Consider the following 21,021-nt stretch of genomic DNA (forward strand, 5'->3'; position numbering starts at 1 on the left):
ACTCCAGGAGATGGCAGACTGGGCCATGATGTCTTATGTGTCCATTTCTTTGCATCTGTAGTTCTTGAAACCTAGAACTGTTTTCCTTCTTCTATTCTTTCATACATTTCTACTGTTCTTTCAACAAATATTTTAGTGAGCAAGTGCTATGTGCTCTAGTTAGCACCAGGGATAAATTAGTGACCTTACTGGTCTTACAGTGTAGTAGGAGAAGCAGAGGGATAAATTCCAATGTACCACATAGAGTGGCAAATGCTATGAGAAAGAGAAGTGGAGAGTCCTTTAGCATTGTTTCTAATGTATTCAGGTTTTTATAAAATCTATTAAGAGCCTGCAATGGAGCACACAGTATGTTAAGTGCTAGTGATATTAGACAAACATGGTTCCTTCCCTCTGACTGCTATGTTCTACTGGTGGTGGTGGTGAGTAGACAATGAAGGAAAGAGAGAAATAAATAATAACTAAATCAGCAAGTACATCTTGGCATAAATGACCTTAAAAACTAAACAGAGCCAAGTGATAGAGTGATAGGAAAGGAGTACATGAGATAGAGTAATCCAGGAAAGCCTCTTGGATAAGGTAACTTTTGAAGTTGGTTTGGAAGCGAGAGAAGGGACTAGCCATACTGGGGTTCTAAATGAAACAAGGGGAAGTTCAAAGTCGTTCAGGTCAGAAACTGCTTGTTTTGCTCAATGACTAGAAAAGGGATGAGTGTTAAAACTTGCCAGATTTCCCTTCCCAAATATTAAGTCACTGTCTCCTCTGAGAGGAGATGTCACTCCTCTGATAAGGCATCCATTATGCTGTACCGAGGGCATGTTTGCCTCTCCTAACAGGAAAACTCTTTGAATACTACCTCTTATTCACCATTGAAAATTAAGTTAATGGGTACAGCACACCAACATGGCACATGTATACATATGTAACAAACCTGCACATTGTGCACATGTACCCTAGAACTTAAAATATAATTGAAAAAAAAAAAAGAAAATTACATCTCATAGTCCCTCGCCCATGAGAAAACTCAAGGAAGAATACTGACTTGAATGAATGAATGATGTATCCAACTAAATTGTCCTGGTAAAGCTCACTAGACTACATCATTCACACTGGCTTCAAAAATGTATAGAGAAATCACTGTTAAGGCACAATGAGCTCACCTGGAATCAGAGTCATTTTTGTGTTTTACTTCCCTCCTTATTAAAGAATTTTTGGTCCTAATTGCTGGGGCAGATGTGAGAACTAGGAACTATAAATATTTGTAGGTTTACTTCAAACTGTGTGTCTGCTTTCATCTCCCGGGGCACATTCCATGCTCAAGGGATCATTAGCTGTATACTCACAAAACAGCTATAGAATAATTAGTACTAAGGAAAGCTGCATATTAGTTATTGGGTTTCGGGACCTCCTTTTTCCTTCCTGAAGCTTTTGCATTTCTCTCTTCTAACTTCTGAACTGAGGCTTTCTACTTGTATTTTAAATTGTACCTGTTGTTATTTATTGAGTATTGTAAAAGTATATCCTATTTATTGAGTATTTATGATATGACAGGCATTATATAAGCCCTTAGCCTGCATTGTCTCACTTAAGCCGCATGGCAGCCTAAAGTAGTTATCTTCGTATTTTACAAAATAACACACTAAGGTTGCAAATTTCACGAAGTTACCCAGACAGTGAAAGATCAGACTTGAACTTGAAGTCAGGACAATCTGTTTCAAGTTCTTTTCCATTGTACCAGTGCTTCCCAAACCAACTAATCACTGCCGGATCTCTTTAGATATTCTAAAAGAAATTAATAATTTGTTTTTTGTTTCCATGATAATCCTAAACATTCATATAAGCATATTCAGAGTTATTTATGATTGATTGAGTCCTGTTGGATAATTAACAAGTCCTGAGCTTGTCTTTGTATAAAAATTACTCTGAAAACAAATGATCACTCTTAGTGCTGCATTTTCAATCCAGGGTTCTTTATAGCAGCTATGTTCCTTGAGAGTAAGGGTGAACAGCAAGGTGCCTTGTTAACCCAGAGCTCTCCCAGGCTGGGCCCTGGCCTGGATTCATGACTGTCTTCCCTCCGCTATGAGATTCCTAGCAATTCTGGTACTTCACCATGATTCAAGGGATGGCTCTCCTGGTAACTGGAACTGCTGGTGGGGACATTTGGCACACTCCCAGTCTGCTCTGCTTCTTACTGATACAAACCTACAGGGAAATCAGAGCAGGCTGGTTGTTGCTCAGTGCACAGAGGCTGTGAAAATAAAAGAATAAAGACTTTTTCTTAGAGAAGCAACCAATTTGTACAACTCATCAGGAATCCAAAGAGCAAGAAGAAAGCAAAGTTGGTCTAGTATCCTAGTGTTCATGCATGCAGGTGGCAAGGCCCACAGATATTGATGGCAGGTTAACACATTCATGGTCCTCTCTCTTGCTAGGCTTTCAAAAATTATTTTTACTCTTACAGAAAATAGAAAAAAATGTTTTCGGATCTTCACCTAGATGTACAAGAGTACTAAATTAAGCTGCTCTGAAGGCTGCTGTCTAAAAACATGTAAAGTATAGACAAAGATCTTTAGATCTACCTTTTGCTGCTGCTGCTATAGACAGACTGCTGGGTCTCCTGGGAAAGAAGAAATCACGTAGTGGGGAATAACTCACCTGCTTACAGCTGGGAGGACATGTTTGAAGAGGGTGAAAGAATTAATGCAGTAAGATTTATGACATTACTGGTGAGCATAAAACCTTATATTACTTAGCACCTAAGTGACATATTTAAATGACTGAAAATTTAAAAATTAATTTAATTCTGGAGGACAAATTTAAAAATAACAATAAACTAACATCCTATTTTGCACCTCTACAGCTGATGAGAATGCTCTGAAGGTACACAAAAATGAACTATAGTCTGAAATCGAATTCACGAATGCATTCATCTGCTGGGGCTGTCATGACAGAGTACCGCAGACTCAGTAGATTAAATATAACTTCATTTTCTCATAGTTCTGGAGTCTGAAAGTCTGAGGTCAAGGTATTGTCAGGGTTGGTGCCCTATGAGGCCCTTATCCTTGGTTTATAGACAGCTATCTTTTCCTTGTGTCCTCACTATATGTGTCTATGTTCAAATTTCCTCTTCCTGTAAATGCACCAGTCACATTGGATTAGGGTCTATCTGAATGCCCTCATTTTAATTTAATTGCATCTGTAAAGACTCTATCTCTAGAATATGTTCTCACTCCGAGAAACAAGGGTTAGGAGTTCAGCATGAATTTTCGGAAGGGATGCAAGTCAGGCCATAATAACTGATTCTGTTTAACTATATCTATATCTACAATTTTTTGAACCAAAATAAACATTTATTTGGTTATGAATAGGAAAAACATTTATGGGACTGTACCTACTAAAATTTTAAATATATTGGAGTTCAAACTTTGCCCTTTTCTCACAAATTATAATTTGATTTCCTAGGGGTACTGGCTATATTATATTAAACGTTAGATATGATCATAGAAAATAATGATTAGCTAAGTGAGAACTACTTATTACTGTTTATAATACTACATTTCATTTCTAATTTACAATAATTTATAATAAGGCAAATTTTCTACCTCTACCCTCATTATTGCAGAAATAAGCTCTTAAACGTTTAAATGTCATATCAGAGATAAATCATTCTTTTGTGTTTGCGTTTAGAAGTTGATGAATCTGTGTGGTGTGGGATGGTCACTGTCAAGAAATGTAAAATCTTGAGAGTGGTCTACAGATTGAGGAAGGGCAGAGGCTTTTGCTAAACAAAAGAAACTCAGCATTAATTCCACATCTGTGGTTTTCTCTCTCTCTGTGTGTATGTGTGTAGGTGCATGCACACATGCATGCATGTGTGTGTGCATAAATAACAAATAAGGATGATATGCATGTTTTGAGCTACAAATAGGAGTTTAATTGACAATTTTCTACTTGGTATACATGTGCATATGGGTCAGATCAGGGACTGATCCCAACATGCTCATGTGTGGCTAATTCCCCCACCCCTGACTCTACTGTATAAAGAAAGTGCATCCTAAATGGGCCCTTTATGACTTGGAGAAGCTGCAGATACCTCAATTCCTTCTTATAAAGAAGGAGAAATGGAGAGACAGGAGTGGGGAGAGTTTGAAAAGATGGTAGAGAGGAGTGTTTGGGTGAAGAGAGATGGATTAGTCTACTGATGCAACTGGTGAGTTCATTTGAAAAATAACTGACATGTTGGGGACTTTTATTAATTTTGTTCTGCATGGTTGATGGAGTAGTTTCATCTTCACTAAACCTTCTATTAAATCTGCTTTATTCACTAGTGCTTTCATAGCTAAACTTTCTATTTTGAGGAGATGCAGTTAAAAGCTGAGCTGGCTCCCAAAGTGAGTGGGGACAAAACAGGTCCTGAAATTGTCTAGATGTGTTTTTTAGTCTGCATCTAGACACAAATATGTGTACTATCTTTTATTCACATATACTTGATATCAGAAAGCAAATGAGTGCGGAAGAGCAGATAGTTGAGCAGGAGTAGAAGGTATTGTTATGAAATAGATTGATGAATGAAGAGGAAGTTGGACAGTGAGGGAAAGAAGAGATGTGGAGGAAGCAAAGTATCAGCATGTGGGTAGCACTGAGGGGCAGTATGCATACACACATGTTTTCCACACATATCATAGAAGTAAATGCATTGAGTCCATAAAAGAAGAAATGAAGCAAGTGATACTACAAAATAAGAAATCAAAGAAGAAACAACAAAATTATTACATAGGCATTAGACTGAACTATATCTGTGAATAATACATTAAGCAAATGTTTAAAAGATTATACTTTTGATTTTTAACAGAAATATTTTTCTGTATTGTGCCACTTAATTTATGCTACTCCAATTTAAACTGAAATATTTGGAAATGGAATGAACAGTGCCATGTTAGGCAGCCTAGCCAACCAGTACCTGGATTTTAGTTCCTGAATCACCGAGCCGTATGTTCACAATTTGACAAGCCTTTTTATCAGTTCTGAAGCATAGCTGGCATGGGGCGAGGGATTAGGCAGTTCTAGATGACTAGGCAGTTAATTCTTAAGCACAGGTGAGTTACTTTAACTAGGTTCACAAAGCATTAAAAAGATCTTGGTGATATCCAGGCTTTTGAACATATTTACATTGTGATAGTACTGTTTGACAGAGATATGATCCTTTTTCTGTAATGAGTCCTTGTGATTTATTGAACATGTCTTCAAAAGTGAACTTTCAGTGGTCTCGATGGTATGCTTCCAGCTGTTCCTTTCAGCTGTCTCTCTTGACCTCTGCAATGTGCATTTCTGAATGATTTTAGCTTCTTTTAGCTAAAGTGAATTCTGTCTCTTAGAAGGTGCAAATTTTATATTTCTATTCTAATCAATACTTCCTTTCACTGCTTTAATGACCCAAAGACACTTTATTTAAGTCAGCAGCAAACAGGGGCTGACTCACTTTAGTTAAAATCTGGGCTCCCCTCAATCTGAAATCATTTCATCTCCTAATTTCCTTTTTAGTTTTTCTGTATACACAGCAGGCCATCTGAAAATAAGTAATCAAAGCAAGACCTTTTACTGAGAAAATGAGATAAGCTTATTTCGGAATTCTCTACTTTCTTACTTCTTGAAAAATATCTCCCCTTAAGGTCTTTGAAAAATCTTTAGATATATGTCTTTCTCTTAAGGTCCACTTCCAATCTGATTTCTCTGAGATTTTCTTAATGTTGAAAGTGGGGAGTTGATGTTTACTTATACCAACTACATGGCAATTCTATTTCCAAAGGGCCTGTGAAAAGATGGAAAACAGATGATGCATATTGTTTGATTATTTGCTGTTCAAGAGTAACTTTGCTGTGACAGACTCATATAAATTGCTGATAAGAATTTAAATTACTACTTCCTTTCAAAGATTAAATTTCCCAGTACATATCTAGAGTTTTTAAAATGTCCTGCCCTTGGATCCAGTACATCCTTTTATAATAATCTATACTAAGGCAAAATTTAAGCATTCAATGATTTGTGAACAAAATCAGCATTGCATCATTATTTATAATAACAAGAGGTCAGAACTATCCAACTGACCTACAAAAGATGAAAGGTTGCAAAATATATGGAGTAGGATAATATAAAAGAATATTACTTGGTCACATTTCAAGGTATATGCAATGGCGTGGAAAATAGATACAATTGAATTTTTAGCATAAAATACTGTATCAACTGTCAAAGTATTCGTAAGTAAAGTCATAGAAAGAAAACATAAATAGAACTCATTGTTAAAAGTGCTGTTTCTACATTGTGAAGTTAGAGTAATCTCTCTCTATGTATATGTGTGTGTGTGTGTGTGTGTGTGTGTATGTATATATATATATCTGTGTGTGTGTGTGTGTCTGTGTTTCTTTGGTTTTTATGAGTCTGTAATACTTTTTAAGTGAGACAAGTAATTAATACTTTGTAAGAAAAATGAAATAACCCCGAGAGGGGGAACCCTCCTTTTCCTTCAGGGTAAATCTACTGTAGGTATACTCTTTCTGTCTAGTAATTAATCCTCCTTCTAGCTGCTCTATTTTTCATAATACATGTCTCTGGATTGTAGTAGTAAATTAGCAACAAGAAAACTAGGTCTCAAAACCATAAAAATGGCTGCCACGTACCCATGATCTTTAATATAAGTAGGTACTTTAAAGTACTTTACAATTTTGAAAGACTCTCCCATAAAGCCACCTTGAAAGTGTTATTTGTAATGTCAGCTGTGTGAAGGCAGAGTTTTGTCTTATTCACCTTTATACCCTAGCATCTATAATAGTGCAGATGGAGTGCATATTTGCTGAATCAATAAATTAATGTGTTTTGAACATTAGTGGTAAGATGAGATTGCAGAGGATGTAATCTCACATGATACTAACAATGGCCCCCTGAGGAGGATATAGGTTTTATTATCCACAGTTTATAGGAAACAGAGGCAGAATGATTGATTTGCACAAGATCACAGAGCTGGTAAGTGGCAAACATCTATTTGAACCAATTCTCTAGATTAGGACTTAGTTCTTAGTATGATTCTAACAAAAACTTCATGATTTTTTCATTGTCTCACTGTACCTAAAGGCCATGGTGTCACTTAATACATTAGCATTTATCAAGATTTTGTTTTCTATTCAGCATGGTAAAAACCACATGGGCTCAGAACTTACTGTAACATGGCTCATCTTAATTTCTACTCATTTTTCTTACTGTATTTACTGGATTAGCCTATTCTCGTGCTGCTATGAAGAAATACCCAGAACTGGGTAATTTATAAAGAAAAGAGGTTTAATTGCCTCACAGTTCCACATGTCTGGGGAGACCTCAGGAAACATACAATCATGGTGGAAGGCACCTCTTCACAGGGTGGTAGGAAAGAGAATGAGTGCAAGCAGGGGAAACGCCAGACACTTATAAACCCATCAACTCTCATAAGACTCACTCACTATCACAGAACAGCATGGAGGAAACTGCTGCCATGATCCAATTACCTCCACCTGGTCCTGCCCTTGACACATGGGGATTATGGGGACTACAATTCAAGGTGAGATTTGGATGGGGACACAGAGTCAAAACATATCACTGCCTGTCTTCTTTCTTATCAGGAGTTTTTATGCATTGAAAGAATTTCCTTGGGTAAGTTCTGAGTTTTCTGGATAGAATATGGTGAACATGGCCCTTTGGATCCTATGATTCATAGCAATATAAGAAGCTGGAATCCTTTCTAGAGTACTTTTTCTTAGGAAAGCCTTAGGACTTTCTGAACACTTTCAAACATATCTTAAAACAATGTATTTACATTTTTAAAAACCCACAAAGTTACAGAAATACAAAAATACACACCTACTATTTTTTTCTCATCTCTGTATCCCAATTATTATGAGTACTAGCCTCTATCAACTCAAAAACTGGCCAAAGAAAGGATGAAAGTTTGAAAATCCAGGAAGTTAAAATGTACCCAGGACACTGCTGTGAGATTCCAGTGCAGTGATGTCCTGGTAGGAACAGAACAAGTCACCTTTCAGGCAGGTGCCCTTTACTCTCACATGTTGACAATGGCTCATTCTCTGTTTGCATCCATTTCTGCTTTGCAGCCTCAATCCAGGCAGGGACAAGGGACATGTGGCCCTGGGTGTTATTTGATGTGTGGTGTGTGTGTACTTCCTTCTCTTGATTTGGCTCTGTTTAATGTGAACTAAAGTGCCCTACTGTTCACATCAGGGTAGGAATCCTATTGGCTCTCAGAACCTTCTAGAGTAGCCACTATATGACTTCAATAAAAAAGCATTTGACTTTAACTAATTATAACCCTGCTCCAGGCTAATTTGTGACCCACATCTCATAGTAAACATTTCTCTCACTCTAACCTTGAAAGGCGACTAAACTGGGACAGTTTTACCCGCAGAGTTTAATCAGGTCTCTATTCTAAAGACAAAGTGTTTAGAAACCTGGATAAATTTCATATACGTGTGTTTGTAAATTTTCTTCTTCATAAAATATTTGTCTTTAAAGATAGACTGAAATTTGACCAGATTCTAATTGGATTTACACTCCCTACTTTCCTTGAGAAACACTCTTTTCTACATAGTAATGGGTTGAACTATTTCCCATTCAAGTATTCACTTATCCACTCTGCATGAAGCAAGTATTTCATGAGTGCTTGTTATGTCCCAGGCACAGAATATACAGATGCAAAATACAGATAGGGTCTCTGTTGTCATAGGAAGGGAAAAACATACTAAATAATTAGAGACAAAATTAATAGTTCAGTTCTAATTTTGGAAAAATAAATGAGAGGCACAATGAGAGTGTCTGTGCATGGAGTCTGCGTATCTGAGAGCTCTTGGAGGGCTTCCCTGAGAAAATGAAGCTGAGGCTAAGATTTTAAGGATGACTAAGTACTGACTATGCAAACTGGGGTAGTAGGAGAAGGAACACTCAGGCCAAGAGGAAATAATATGAAAAGGATAAGATGGAAAGAAGCAAAGAAAATTCAAAGAACCTTCATAAGGAAGACGGGTGAGACATATTATCGCCATGTTATGGATCCATTTGTTTTCACTAAAGCTTTACTAATCAGCTTTTATACACAAGGCCCTGTGCCATGGGCTGGTGGTACAACAGAGAGTAGAAACTGCACCCTCTCACAGCTTGTATTTTGGTGGCAATTACGATGCTAGAGATAGGTGCTCTAACAAGAGCAGGAAAGAGAAACAACTTCTAACTCAGACTGAGAGGTCAGCAAACTAGAAGTGATGTCAATGCTGGTACCTGAAGAATGGGAGGCATTAATGAGACATATGTAGTAGTGGAAGTGTGGGGTTGATGGAATGAAGAGTGAATTTGAAGGCCAGAGACTAGAGAGAGAGAGACAAACAGGAAAGATGTATTTGGGGAACTAAAATAAGCATAAGTATGAAGATGGAAGTAAAGAGGGATGATGTGAATGTTTCAGTTTCTTCATCTACTACATAAGGGAGTTGGACCACATTTTTTCTAGATCATAGATTTTGTGATACTATTTTAAATCCCTCATGTATACTAGGTAAAGATTGAGAGGTTGTTAATAAGTTTTTGAGGCCACAGAGATAAGCAGTGACAAAGCTCATTTAGTCTGTCAGTTGAATGCACATAAAAGTCACAAAAAACTGCTTTTGATTAGAAGCAATAATACTGACCTGATTTTTTTTTCCACAAAAATTTGAACACTTTTTTATGTAAGAAACTAAACTGACCTTATTGCAAATATGAATTCTTCCCTCCTTCCACTACTTTTTACTGAAGAGTCTTCATTTTTCTCTTTAGATTGAGCCCAGAGTGGACTCAAGTTCTGCAGGGTGTCCAGGCAGTGCCATGATGACTTGCCACTTGTGTCAGAAAAATAAGTTGATTGACATTGTGCAGATTTAATAAGCAAGTGGTTGATTTCCTGGGATTTAGAAAGTTGTCGTTAATGAATAAAACACCAATGTCAGGCTCAGATAACAGAGAGAGTGTGCTGTTGCCTTTACCAAGAAGAATTTGGCAACAGATTCCTATTCCCAAAGTGTTCTTTGAAATGGACAACCTTACATTAGCAGATAAAATAATGTCCTATGTTCAGAATAATTTTAAGTTTTATGAAACTTTTATACAAAAACCTGATTCATGTGTCATCCGCTCAGACTTATGTATGAAACAGGAACATGTTAGCCAAAATATGGAAATTGCTACTTAGATATCCACTCTGCTGGAGATCTAAAAGATAACAAGTTCCTGAGGGTTTCCCTGGAAGGGACATGAGGAAACTGAGACAGGAAAAACCAGAGTTAGGTCTCAGTTGAAGTCCGACATTGTTCTCTGAAGATACCATCCTAATATACAGCTGTTGCCTAAAATGTTGACCAAAAATTGGGAATTATTACATTTTCAGACACTGAATAATTTTTCAGAAATTACGCGGAATATCTCCTTTGACCTAAAAGGTATCTTTCACTTGGAAATTCTGGTTATTACACCTCTCACAGGGTGAGAGGTAGATATTTGAGAAAACGAACAAAACTAGAGAGAGTGAAAGGTTAAATTTCTTTAGTATAGAAGTGGGGCAAACTCAGGAAGACATGAATGAAATGAATACAATTATGGGCAACAATTTAGCCTGGGTTTAGAAACTGCTGACCCAATTGCATATGGTGTACCCTTGAAATTTGAGTAAAGGAAGATTAGGACAATTACATTGAACAGAAATACTACTAGGAGGTAATGGACGTTGGAACCTACTTGAAGAGGTCATGGAGATAGTACACAGAAATGGAAAAGTTTCCAGCTCTACTTAAGTATGAGCTGAGAAACATACAATATTTCTGGTTGGCATCGTATCATATCTTCTGTCATCATAAGTCTTACGGTCCTCTTGGACACAGGCTGTATGCTCCAGTGAACAATGACCTAGTTCCAGTTGGTCATTGTTTTTGTCCCAGTGACCCTATGTTGCTTAGCACATTCATTGACCTCAATCAATATGTCTTGATGATCATTAGGGATTTTAATTATACAGGGTAATGATTTCTTGTTCTTGCTCTATTATCACACTAATGATAAATGCTATCCTTAATTGACCACATGCTATTGTATCATATTCTGTTCTCAGTAGATTTTATAGAACGAGTTTAATTTGGATATAAACCCTGTGGTTACTATCATATGCTATGATACTTTTCATATGCCTATTGAAAGATGAGTAATCTAAGAAACAAATACATTAATTAACTTTCTCAGTGTCTCACAGTAACTTAATGATGTGGCCAGGATTTAAACTTCAGCAGTCTGACTCCAGAGCTTGTACTTAACCAGTCTATTTCTACCGCTACTATGGACAAAATACCGCTACTATGGACAAAATTGGAGAAGTGGCTCAGAAATATTTAGCAATATCCACTCACTTGCTAGCCCAGTGACTCTGACCATTTTTGTCTTTGGAGCCAAATTAGATGTGTTCTATTCTATATTGCATTCTCCTGTTAGGAAAAGAGAAGTGGAAAGATGACTGAATGGAAAAGAATGGAGTCTTTTGATTGAAATCCTGAATGTTTTCCTTTCCTACAGCCTATGTTGACACATTCTATTTGTTTTACCCCAAACTAGGAGTTCCTGTAGGCAAAGCTTCAGAGAGAGTACATTTGGTTTATAGCTGCTTCTTCCTATATAGATAGGTGGCCAAATATATACGCAAAGGGCCGACCTGGAGTGGAACCACTTTGGAATTGTTTGCTCAGAAAATATACTACTAAAGAGTCCCACAGAAAGGGAGTGGGGGAAATGAGGTGCCAAGCAGAGCTCTCATAGCTTTCCATTGAGCAGTGACTTGGGTAGTTTACTAAGAGATGTCTGCTGTATTTCTATTTTCTAAGCAGGACCCCAAGTCAATATCTTTCCTATCAAGCAAAGGCAACCAGTAAGATAACAGGCGTTTATAGAATTAACACAGAAGCAGGCTATGTTCCTCCTGCCCACTCTCACAGGCACTCTTTTGGCAAAAGCAGACAGACAGACAGACACACACACACACACACACGCATGCACACACGTAGTTTTTTCTCAATTTACCAAGAAAACTGCCAAGAGCAAGCAACTTGTGTATCAATCTGATTTTTTCATTCCTGGTCAATTATAAGAAATGTGGCTATTTCTTCCCTGTAATTTAATAACTTGACATTTTTCTCTTTTTCTCTTTCTCTCTCTCTTTTTTGTAATCACAGCAGAATCTAAGAAGAAGAAAAAGGAAGGCAAGAAACAGGAGAAGATGCTGGATTAAAAGATGTCACCTGTGGAATATAAAAAGGACATCAGCAAACAGGATCAGTTAACTATTGCATTTATATGTACCGTAGGCTTTTTATTCAAAAATTATCTATAGCTAAGTACACAATAAGCAAAAACAAAAAGAAAAGAAAATTTTTGTAGTAGTGTTTTTTAAATGTATACTATAGTACCACTAGGGGCTTATAATAAAGGACTGTAATCTTATTTAGGAAGTTGACTTATAGTACATGATAAATGATAGACAACTGAGGTAAGTTTTTTGAAGTTATGTGACATTTTACATTAAAATTTTTTTTTTACAGTTTTTGGGCAACAATTTAAATGTTACGACTATGTAAACTACTTCTCTTGTTAGGTAATTTTTTTCACCTAGACTTTTTTCCCAATTGAGAAAAATATATACTAAACAAAATAGCAATAAAACATAATCACTCTATTTGAAGAAACTATCTTGTTTTCTGCCAATAGATTTTTAAAAATGTAATCAGCACAATGGGGGTGGGGAAGCAGAGCATGCCCTAGTTCAATGTTGACTTTTTTTTTTTTTTTTTAAAGAAAAGCATTAAAACATAAAATTCTCTCACTTTGGCAGAAGAATTTGTTTTCTTGATGAAATTATTTTTCCATCTGAGGAAAAAAATACTAGGAAAATAAATCAAGGTGATGCTGAAAAAAATTTGCTTTTGTGTTCAATAATGTGATTTTTGTAACCCTACTCCTTTAGTCATTTATACTCCCCCAGTCAACTTTTTATCACAGAGAAATTGTCATACAAACTAGCTAAGTCACTCTTGGGCACAAATGTCACACAGTTTTTTTGTACTTTCTATCAGTAATTAATAGGTTAAATTGGTACTACTGAATTCAACAAAAGTTTCACAATAGTCTAGGGTTTGGTGGAGCAGGAAAACGCTCTTACAGTGGATATATTTGGGTTCGCACCAGTCCAAATCAGGATCACTGTAATGATGTGCAAAATGGTAGTTTGGGCTTAGTTTCTATAAACCAAAAATCTTCACTTTTTTACATGCCATGAGTGCCAAAGGCAATCTGTATAACTTCCTTATCTGTTGGTCTTTAAGCACAATTTTTAAGTAAACAAGTCTGTTCTCCTATTATTCAGGGAATAATAGAAAATTCTCTGGGATTATCTTTAAAGTGTTTCTCTTGACATACTCTTTAATTCTAAAGTGATAAGACTCAATAAACAAACACCAATCTACCGAGATAATTGCCAAGTCCATTTTGGGGAAATGATGATTTCAGCCTACCCTGGGCTAACTATAAAATACACAATTACATGCTGGTCTAATGATGCAGCCAAAGGGTCTTAGCAGCTAAACTACTTTTGCCATCTAGCCTATGACTCTACTTGAGCTAGGAATGTTGAGCAGATCCATTTCTTCCTTCTACATTAAAGCCACCTGTCAGTGGGGAATAGAAAAAAAGGAGGAACTTCCAGGCATTTTATGGACTGGTGCTTAATAAAAAGAGTGCCTTGTAAAGTGCAAATGATAGAAACACGAATAGTAAATGTAGTCCTTTTATAAGCTGACCTTAATTGGAAAAAGTACTCATGGGGACGGATGGAAGAGAAGAAAGAAAGGCAGTGTCTTGAGTGGATTTTTTGACAGCAAACTCCCAAAAGGATGGGAGGATGGAAGAGCCCCTTGCAAATTTTGATAACCTCTCAGCTAACATTGCTTCTCTAACACTTTTAGCCAAAAGCAGCAACCTGTGAATCAGTAATGAGTTAAAGTGAACTAGAACTAAATCTCCCAAGGGAAAAACAGTCCTGTAAATAACTGTGGCATACTCCTTTATTCACAGGGCATGGCAGGAAGCCAAAAGTGAAAGATTTCTCTGCTGTGTCAACTATGATACTTAGCAAGCCCTAGAATAGCTTCCTGATTCTCCCCTAAAGCAAAGATTGGTATGCTAAGCTCCCTTATATAGAGTGTGAAATTCAACATCCCTTAAGTCTCAAGAATTATTCTACCCCAGCCTCAGCTTTGAACATCTTGTTAAGTCACACTGAAGTGTTGAAACATAAATGCAAAAGGACAAGCTCTCCACATCTCTGATTCTCACAAATAGGAAAAAATAGACCGTCATCGGGCACTTCACAGTGTTCTCGAGCAAGCTCTCTGTTCTGGGCTTTATAAACTTCACCCTAAAGTTCATTAAGCCTTGAAGAAGGGAAGGAAAAATGCAAAGAAGTCATCTGTGTTCCTTTACATGGCCTTAGGGGGAAGACAAACTTTCTGTCCAATAATTGAGAGGGTAAAAAGCAACTTTACCAAGATGCAGGCAAAAACAAATCTTCCCTGATGAGAAAGTGTCCTCATTCAGCTCAGAGTTGGTATCTCTCACACTTGTTCTCTGATAGACTTTCTAATTTATTCAGGATATATGAATGCTGTCACATTCTTCTATATATAGGTTGTGAAGAAGAGGATCTTGGATAGACATTTTGACTTCATATATTCCTGGAATGACGTATTAACATCTTCTTAACTTAGTAGAAGTGGAACTCAACCAGAGTTTGAAGCTCTAAATAATTTTAAAGAGAATTTCTCCTAAATTGGGAAGATGTGGGTATGAAAAAAATTGAATAATTATACTTGACCATGAGAAATCTCATTGAGAAAGAAAAGGCTATACTTCTTTTCCATTGAGGAGACAGATACTTCTTTAAGAATAAGAGATACAGATCTTTTTTTTTTTTCTTCTGTAACATCTATTGGCTCCATAATTCTGAAAGTCTTAAATGAATTATTATATAATTTCCTTAAGTGAATAACAGAGGTAAATAGGCTATAGAAAGCAGTGAAAAAGGAAATAGAAAATACTGTCTTTTGCAAATTGAATTATTTTAAAGTAGTTTCCAAATATAAAAATTAGAACTTTATCTACATTGAGTCATGGGGTTTTCTAACAGAGTGAAGCAAAGGGACTTTCTTTTCATTAACCTTTCCAAAAATAATAAGGCAGATCAATATCCTTGGATGTAGAATATCAAAGCATTCAAGCTACTTTTTAAACAGTGATAAGAGTCTTGGAATACATTAATATAAGAAGAAAAGGGCATAATGTTATTCTAAGCATCCAGCAAGGAATGCCTGCTTCAAAATTTGCACTCTATTTTTACCAGAAATAAAATATATGGAGCATTTTTAATCAGAGGAAAACATGTCTTACTTACTCTTAGAAACGCACCTGTCCTCTACTGTTTCTGTTCTTCCCAATCCTTTGTTCTTCTAAGCAGAGAAACAGAAGGAAGTAAAAAAGTTTCATCCTGTTGGGGTCACAGGTAAAATAATGTAATTCATAAGCATTCCAGTACTCATTAGAAAAGCAGACCTACTTTAAAAACTATTATTATTTAAAAAGAAAAATAAAGAATTAGCTCCCAACGTTTAATTTTTGTAAAGCCATTTTTTAAAAAAAAACGAAACCATGACAGGCAGAACATTGATGTATTTCTTACACAGGTATTTATTACAATGATTGTATTAAGTTACTCATGGGGTTGGCTAAAGAGGTTTATATGTAGATTATCACTTCATATTTTCTTTTGTTCTTTGAAAATGTGCATGGAAGCCATATTATACCTTATTAGAGAATGAAAACATGAAAAATCTTGACCATCCTATCCCTGAACTCCTGGGATAACTTAGAGAACACATAGAGATTGTATCCACACATTCAACTTGCTCTTAGTGGAGATACAGATGTTACATAAGATAAATAATCACAGAGAATAATTTTTTCCCTTTTTTGATTGTTTGATTGTCAGATCCATCAAACATAGGGCAAAACTTCAATTATCTTTGTTTATGAGATTCTTGGATAATTACATGAATGCATCCCTTACTGTGAATAATCAACAGATTGAAATATTTGCAATGAATGACATGAATTTTAGACTTCTAAATCCTAAAAGTTGCATGCTTTTAAGGTAGTCATTTTTGCCTGATAATCTTTCTGTTCAAAAAAAAATGTACCACACTATTTTTTAAAGAACATGAATGTAAATTAAACTGCTTTTGAAGACTTATTCCTGTCACCATGAGTATCAGGTTATTATTTTTTGTTATCATGGCAGTTGTAGTTGTAAATATCTTCTTGTGTGTTCCTCATGGATCATAGGATTGAATGAATACTCCACCAGGATGTAACCTTGGACTCAATTTGAGGGAGCAAAAAACTAGCAACAAGACTCTTCAGAATGAAAGTATCTTCTTTTAAATTTTGTCTCTTAATGAAGATGGAATAAAGTATATACTACTCTCTGAGCTATTGGATAGTATCACGTGGTGACTTTTATAAAGAAATATACAATTAAATTTCAGGATTAAGCAAACATTTTTTTCCTGGCCTTTTAGAAAAAATAATGCTTGCTGTCCTTATCCTTGGACTTGTCAGATATATTCAAGCATTATCTATTATTTCTACATCAGCAACCACTGGTATTATGAGCAATCTCTGCCTTTTTCAACCTACATTTTATCTCACTTGTATTTCACATGTTGATTGGATATGAAGGAGCACTACTAAGCATTGATCATTTTGAGAACAAATAGAAATTATTAGTTATCATAATAAAACTTCTTTAATAGAAAAATGTACCATCATTGTTCGTAAATTAGCATTTTTGTTTTAATGCCATACCATTGAAAAATGAACATTTTTTTAATATCATGAAGATAGAAGGTCCATATACAACCTACAACATGGAGAAACTTCCCTACGAAAATTATTTTGTAAGCTGGGCGTGGTGGCTCACGCCTGTAATCCCAGCACTTTGGGAGGCCGAGGAGGGTGGGTCATGAGGTCAGGAGATCAAGATCATCCTGGCTAACTCGGTGAAACCCTGTCTCTACTAAAAATACGAAAAATTAGCCCGGCATGGTGGAGGGCGCCTGTAGTCCCAGCTACTCGGGAGACTGAGGCAGGAGAACAGCATGAACCCGGGAGGCAGAGCTTGCAGTGAGCTGAGATGGTGCCACTGCACTCCAGCCTGGGCGACAGAGCACGACTGCGTCTCAAAAAAAAAGAAGAGAAAATTATTTTGTAATAATACACCCTATTTTGAAAATAAGGCTAGATCCATTATATAAGGCTAGATGCATTATAATATTATAGCATTATAAAGTAAGATAAAGTTAAAAATACTAAAGGGCCTGACTAGTCCTTGTGTTTAATTATTTCAGCGATATACTCAAATATTCAATGAATTACAATTATCTTCATAATGTGATGTTAGGCACTCTGGGAAGAAAACAACTAAAATTTAGAATTCCTAGCTCCCAAACTAATTTATATGTAGATCCTGAATATACAAAGATTTGTTTTTAATTAAAAGAAAGAGTTTGTAATGTAAAATAGTAGAAATATAAAATAATAGAAATGATTAGGATTGGGCAAGACCCATGAATTTCAAAGAAATCACTGGGCTAGAGTAATTAGAAAATTCATAAAGAACTCAGGGTTGATATTTCCCTTGAAGGATGGACTGGATTTGGTGGAGGATAAAAGGGGCATTTTAAGAGTAAAGATATGAAAACGGTGCAGTTATACATGTTAGCAGCATACAACGTTTATTTAGTATAGCTAAGCTGATTTACTTAAAGTTTAAGGTAGTTTCTTTACAACATTTTCTACCATCATGTAAAATTGAATTTAGCATTGACAGGCAGCATCCCTACAACATTTACACATGCGTACGCATAGACACAAGCACACACACACACACACACGCACATAATGAAATAATGAAATACAAGTTTCGGAAAATAATATTTCTCAATACTATGTTCTATGTACACTGACATTTTTCTTCTCTTGTATTTCATTTTCTTAAAGTTGGTTACAATCCATTAAATTTAATTTATGATCTACATATGGATCAAAACCTATACTTGAGTTGTTTTTTCTACAGACACTTGATACTTAGTCAGACTTTGTCTCCCATGCAAGAATTAGTGTAGATACTGATTTCAGGACATCTTTCCTTCAGGGAAAGAAATATACTGGTGCAACCTCTGCCCATTGGAAGGACTTTTCTTTTCCACTCCTTCACAGAATCATCCCTAATGAGACCAAGTTCTGTGGGCAAGAGCCTAGAGTTTTTCTTTCCTTGTCCATTGGACAGAAGGAATCCCCAAAGGGGCCATTGAAGTGGGAGAGAGGAGAACAGCAGTCCAACACAAATTGATCATTCCTCTTATTAAACCTTTTAAGTCTGCTTGTGACCAGATATAAATATGTTATTTATTTCTTCTAGTGGATGAGTGTTGCTAGACATACCCTAAATATGGCCAGAGAGCTCATAATATGCCAAAATCATGCTGGCCAAGTCAGATCACATGGTTATCTGATGTCCTGTGGATAGTAATTCAGTTTCTAGACTTAAAAGCAATCTGGAGATATTCATCAAAAAGAGAATAGTTATTAGAGAGGTGGTGTTAAATGCCTTCCATCTGCCCATACAGGTCCACTCTGCACCATCTACATTCTGCTCCATGTCCCCGACCCAGGTGAATTTCATCAAGGGCCCCCTTGCCCTCTACTTCCAGTTGGCTCTAGCAAATGAAGAGTATCACAAGGGAACAGAAGAAAGGAGGGAAGAGAGCATTTGTTCTATAGCTATATCTCTTGATTAAGTTCTTGGTACCTATCAGGAACAATCTCTCTTCTCCCCTCCCTTCCCCTCCCCTTCCCTCCCTTTCCCTTCCCTTTCCTTCCCTTCTCTTCCCTTCCCTTCCCTTCCCTTCTTTTCCCTCCTCCCGCCACCATGATTGTATTTCTGGTATCTTCTCTCTCCTTATACTTCTTTGTGCACAGAAGAAGTATATAGCACTCCTGGTTATTAAGAAGTAAATAGCCCTTTGATTAAACTCTTTATTTGAGCATGCCATCTATTACCTGCTAGGACTGTGACTGACATAGGAGTGTGATTTACTTTGAAACTCTAAAATATTCTGCTAATTATATTTTTTGGGGTCTTTCCGGTAAAAGTGAAGCACCGTGCCTACCAAGGAAAAGAAATGCTTCCTCACGTGGTGTGCTTTTAAGATCAGTAAGTCCACATCAACTCAGAATTAATTGCCCCCTCCTGACCTGATTAGCAGGGTTTCTCCACTTCCTGCTAGGATAAAAGAGCTTATTTTGTTGGAAACTTCAGTTGAACTTCTAGCATTCTAGATTTCAAGATTTCCAGAATCATTGGATCTGCCAGATCACACAAGACAAGTGGAAAATCTGCTTTTACCAACTGTAGTGCCTGCTTCTGATTTGGGACTCCATTCAAATGTGTAGCTTTTCAGATACAGGTAAATAGGGCAATTAGGACTCCAAATACTGCATATGTTCCTTCCAAAATCCAAGGGGGGCTATGAGATAATGTACTTCCTTTCCATTGTTAGGGTTTGTAAAGTCCATAATTTGTTCTTCATTTTGAAGGGAATATCTTCACATGTCCCTGCTCATTGTACCCAGGAAAATTTACTATGGTGACTGGTATTGTGAGTGATAACATGAATTTTGAATGTACAAATGGAACTTTTCCATTTAAAGGAACTGAATTGCAGGAAGATACTTCCTTAACACCCAAGCCTACAAACTTTATATTACATCTGAGTATAATATCAGATATACTCCTAGATTTACCTTTTGGTTAGCAGGGGGATGAAGATCCTCATGACAGTTAAGGAAGATTAGATGAGGAAGATGCATAATCATAAATTAGCATACTTCAAATATGCTCTTTGAAAAGGGTAGCCATAAGTATATGAGAAAAGATCTACTAGCAAAATATTTAGAATTTGTAAAGACGTTTCAGTATTCATCTAGGGGAAGAAAACATCAAAGATCTATAACAGAATCATAATGTTTGTCCTGGAGAGCAAATTACTATGACTCTTCACTTTGGGCATTTTACTTTTGCCATTACTAAAAAAAGAAACGTTAAAACCCGTAATTGCTTTTGCACCAACCAAATAAATATGAAGTTCTGTTGACTATTGTGAAGCAGTCTTCATTTGTAACAAGCTTCTTTATTTTTGCAAGATTTACAAGATTTAACTCCTGCCATTTGCACATTATCTTACCAGTCCGTCTAGAATATTTATTCTTTCCAACTTAAGTCATATCAGCATGTTGCTGTAAATGCTGTAAAACTTTTAAATATCTGGAGGTACATTGAGGAAGCCAATGAATTAGATTGTGACATGGAGTCAAAACACTGGTGTTTTCTGTGTCTAGGGTAAAAGTGAAGTACCATGCCCACCAAGCAAAAGAAATCCTTCCTCATGTGGTGTGCTTTTAAGATTAGCAAGCCCACATCAACTCAGAAATTAATTGCCCCCTCCTGGCCTGATTAGCAGAGTTTCTCCACTTCCAGCTAGCATAAAATAACTTATTTTGATGGAAACTTCAGTTGAATTTCTAGCATTCTAGATTTCAAGCTTTCCAGACCAAAAGAGAATAACCAATAATGGAAATTCTTTCTGATTCATTTAGAGAATCATCACTCTATTGTCTCATAGCAGAGATGAAGGGAGAAATTCTGAGGTGTATGCAAGAGAAAGAATGGGCAAGATGTGAATAATTGCTCTTACCTAGCATGCCTGAACTCTTTGACTGCCTTCTCTTTATAATAAGGTTAAATCT

At 36.4% G+C, this 21,021-nt stretch overlaps 1 protein-coding gene across 3 annotated transcripts in view; it reads left to right on the forward strand.

Annotated features, from left to right (window-relative positions):
* Window positions 1-13,021, forward strand: part of PTN (pleiotrophin) — a 108,929-nt gene extending 95,908 nt beyond the window's left edge. For 2 of the 3 annotated variants that reach the window (XM_011995485.1, XM_011995486.1), the window contains one exon: window positions 12,282-13,021. In XM_011995485.1, coding sequence (XP_011850875.1) covers window positions 12,282-12,337 — 56 coding nt within the window. In that variant the 3' untranslated portion in view covers window positions 12,338-13,021. The remainder of the gene's footprint in view (window positions 1-12,281) is intronic. The other variant, XM_011995487.1, reaches the window with a different exon arrangement.
* The last annotated feature ends 8,000 nt before the right edge of the window (window positions 13,022-21,021 follow it).

Source organism: Mandrillus leucophaeus, unplaced genomic scaffold (genome assembly GCF_000951045.1).
Source record: "Mandrillus leucophaeus isolate KB7577 unplaced genomic scaffold, Mleu.le_1.0 Scaffold49, whole genome shotgun sequence".
In the NCBI taxonomy this organism is placed as follows: domain Eukaryota; kingdom Metazoa; phylum Chordata; class Mammalia; order Primates; family Cercopithecidae; genus Mandrillus; species Mandrillus leucophaeus.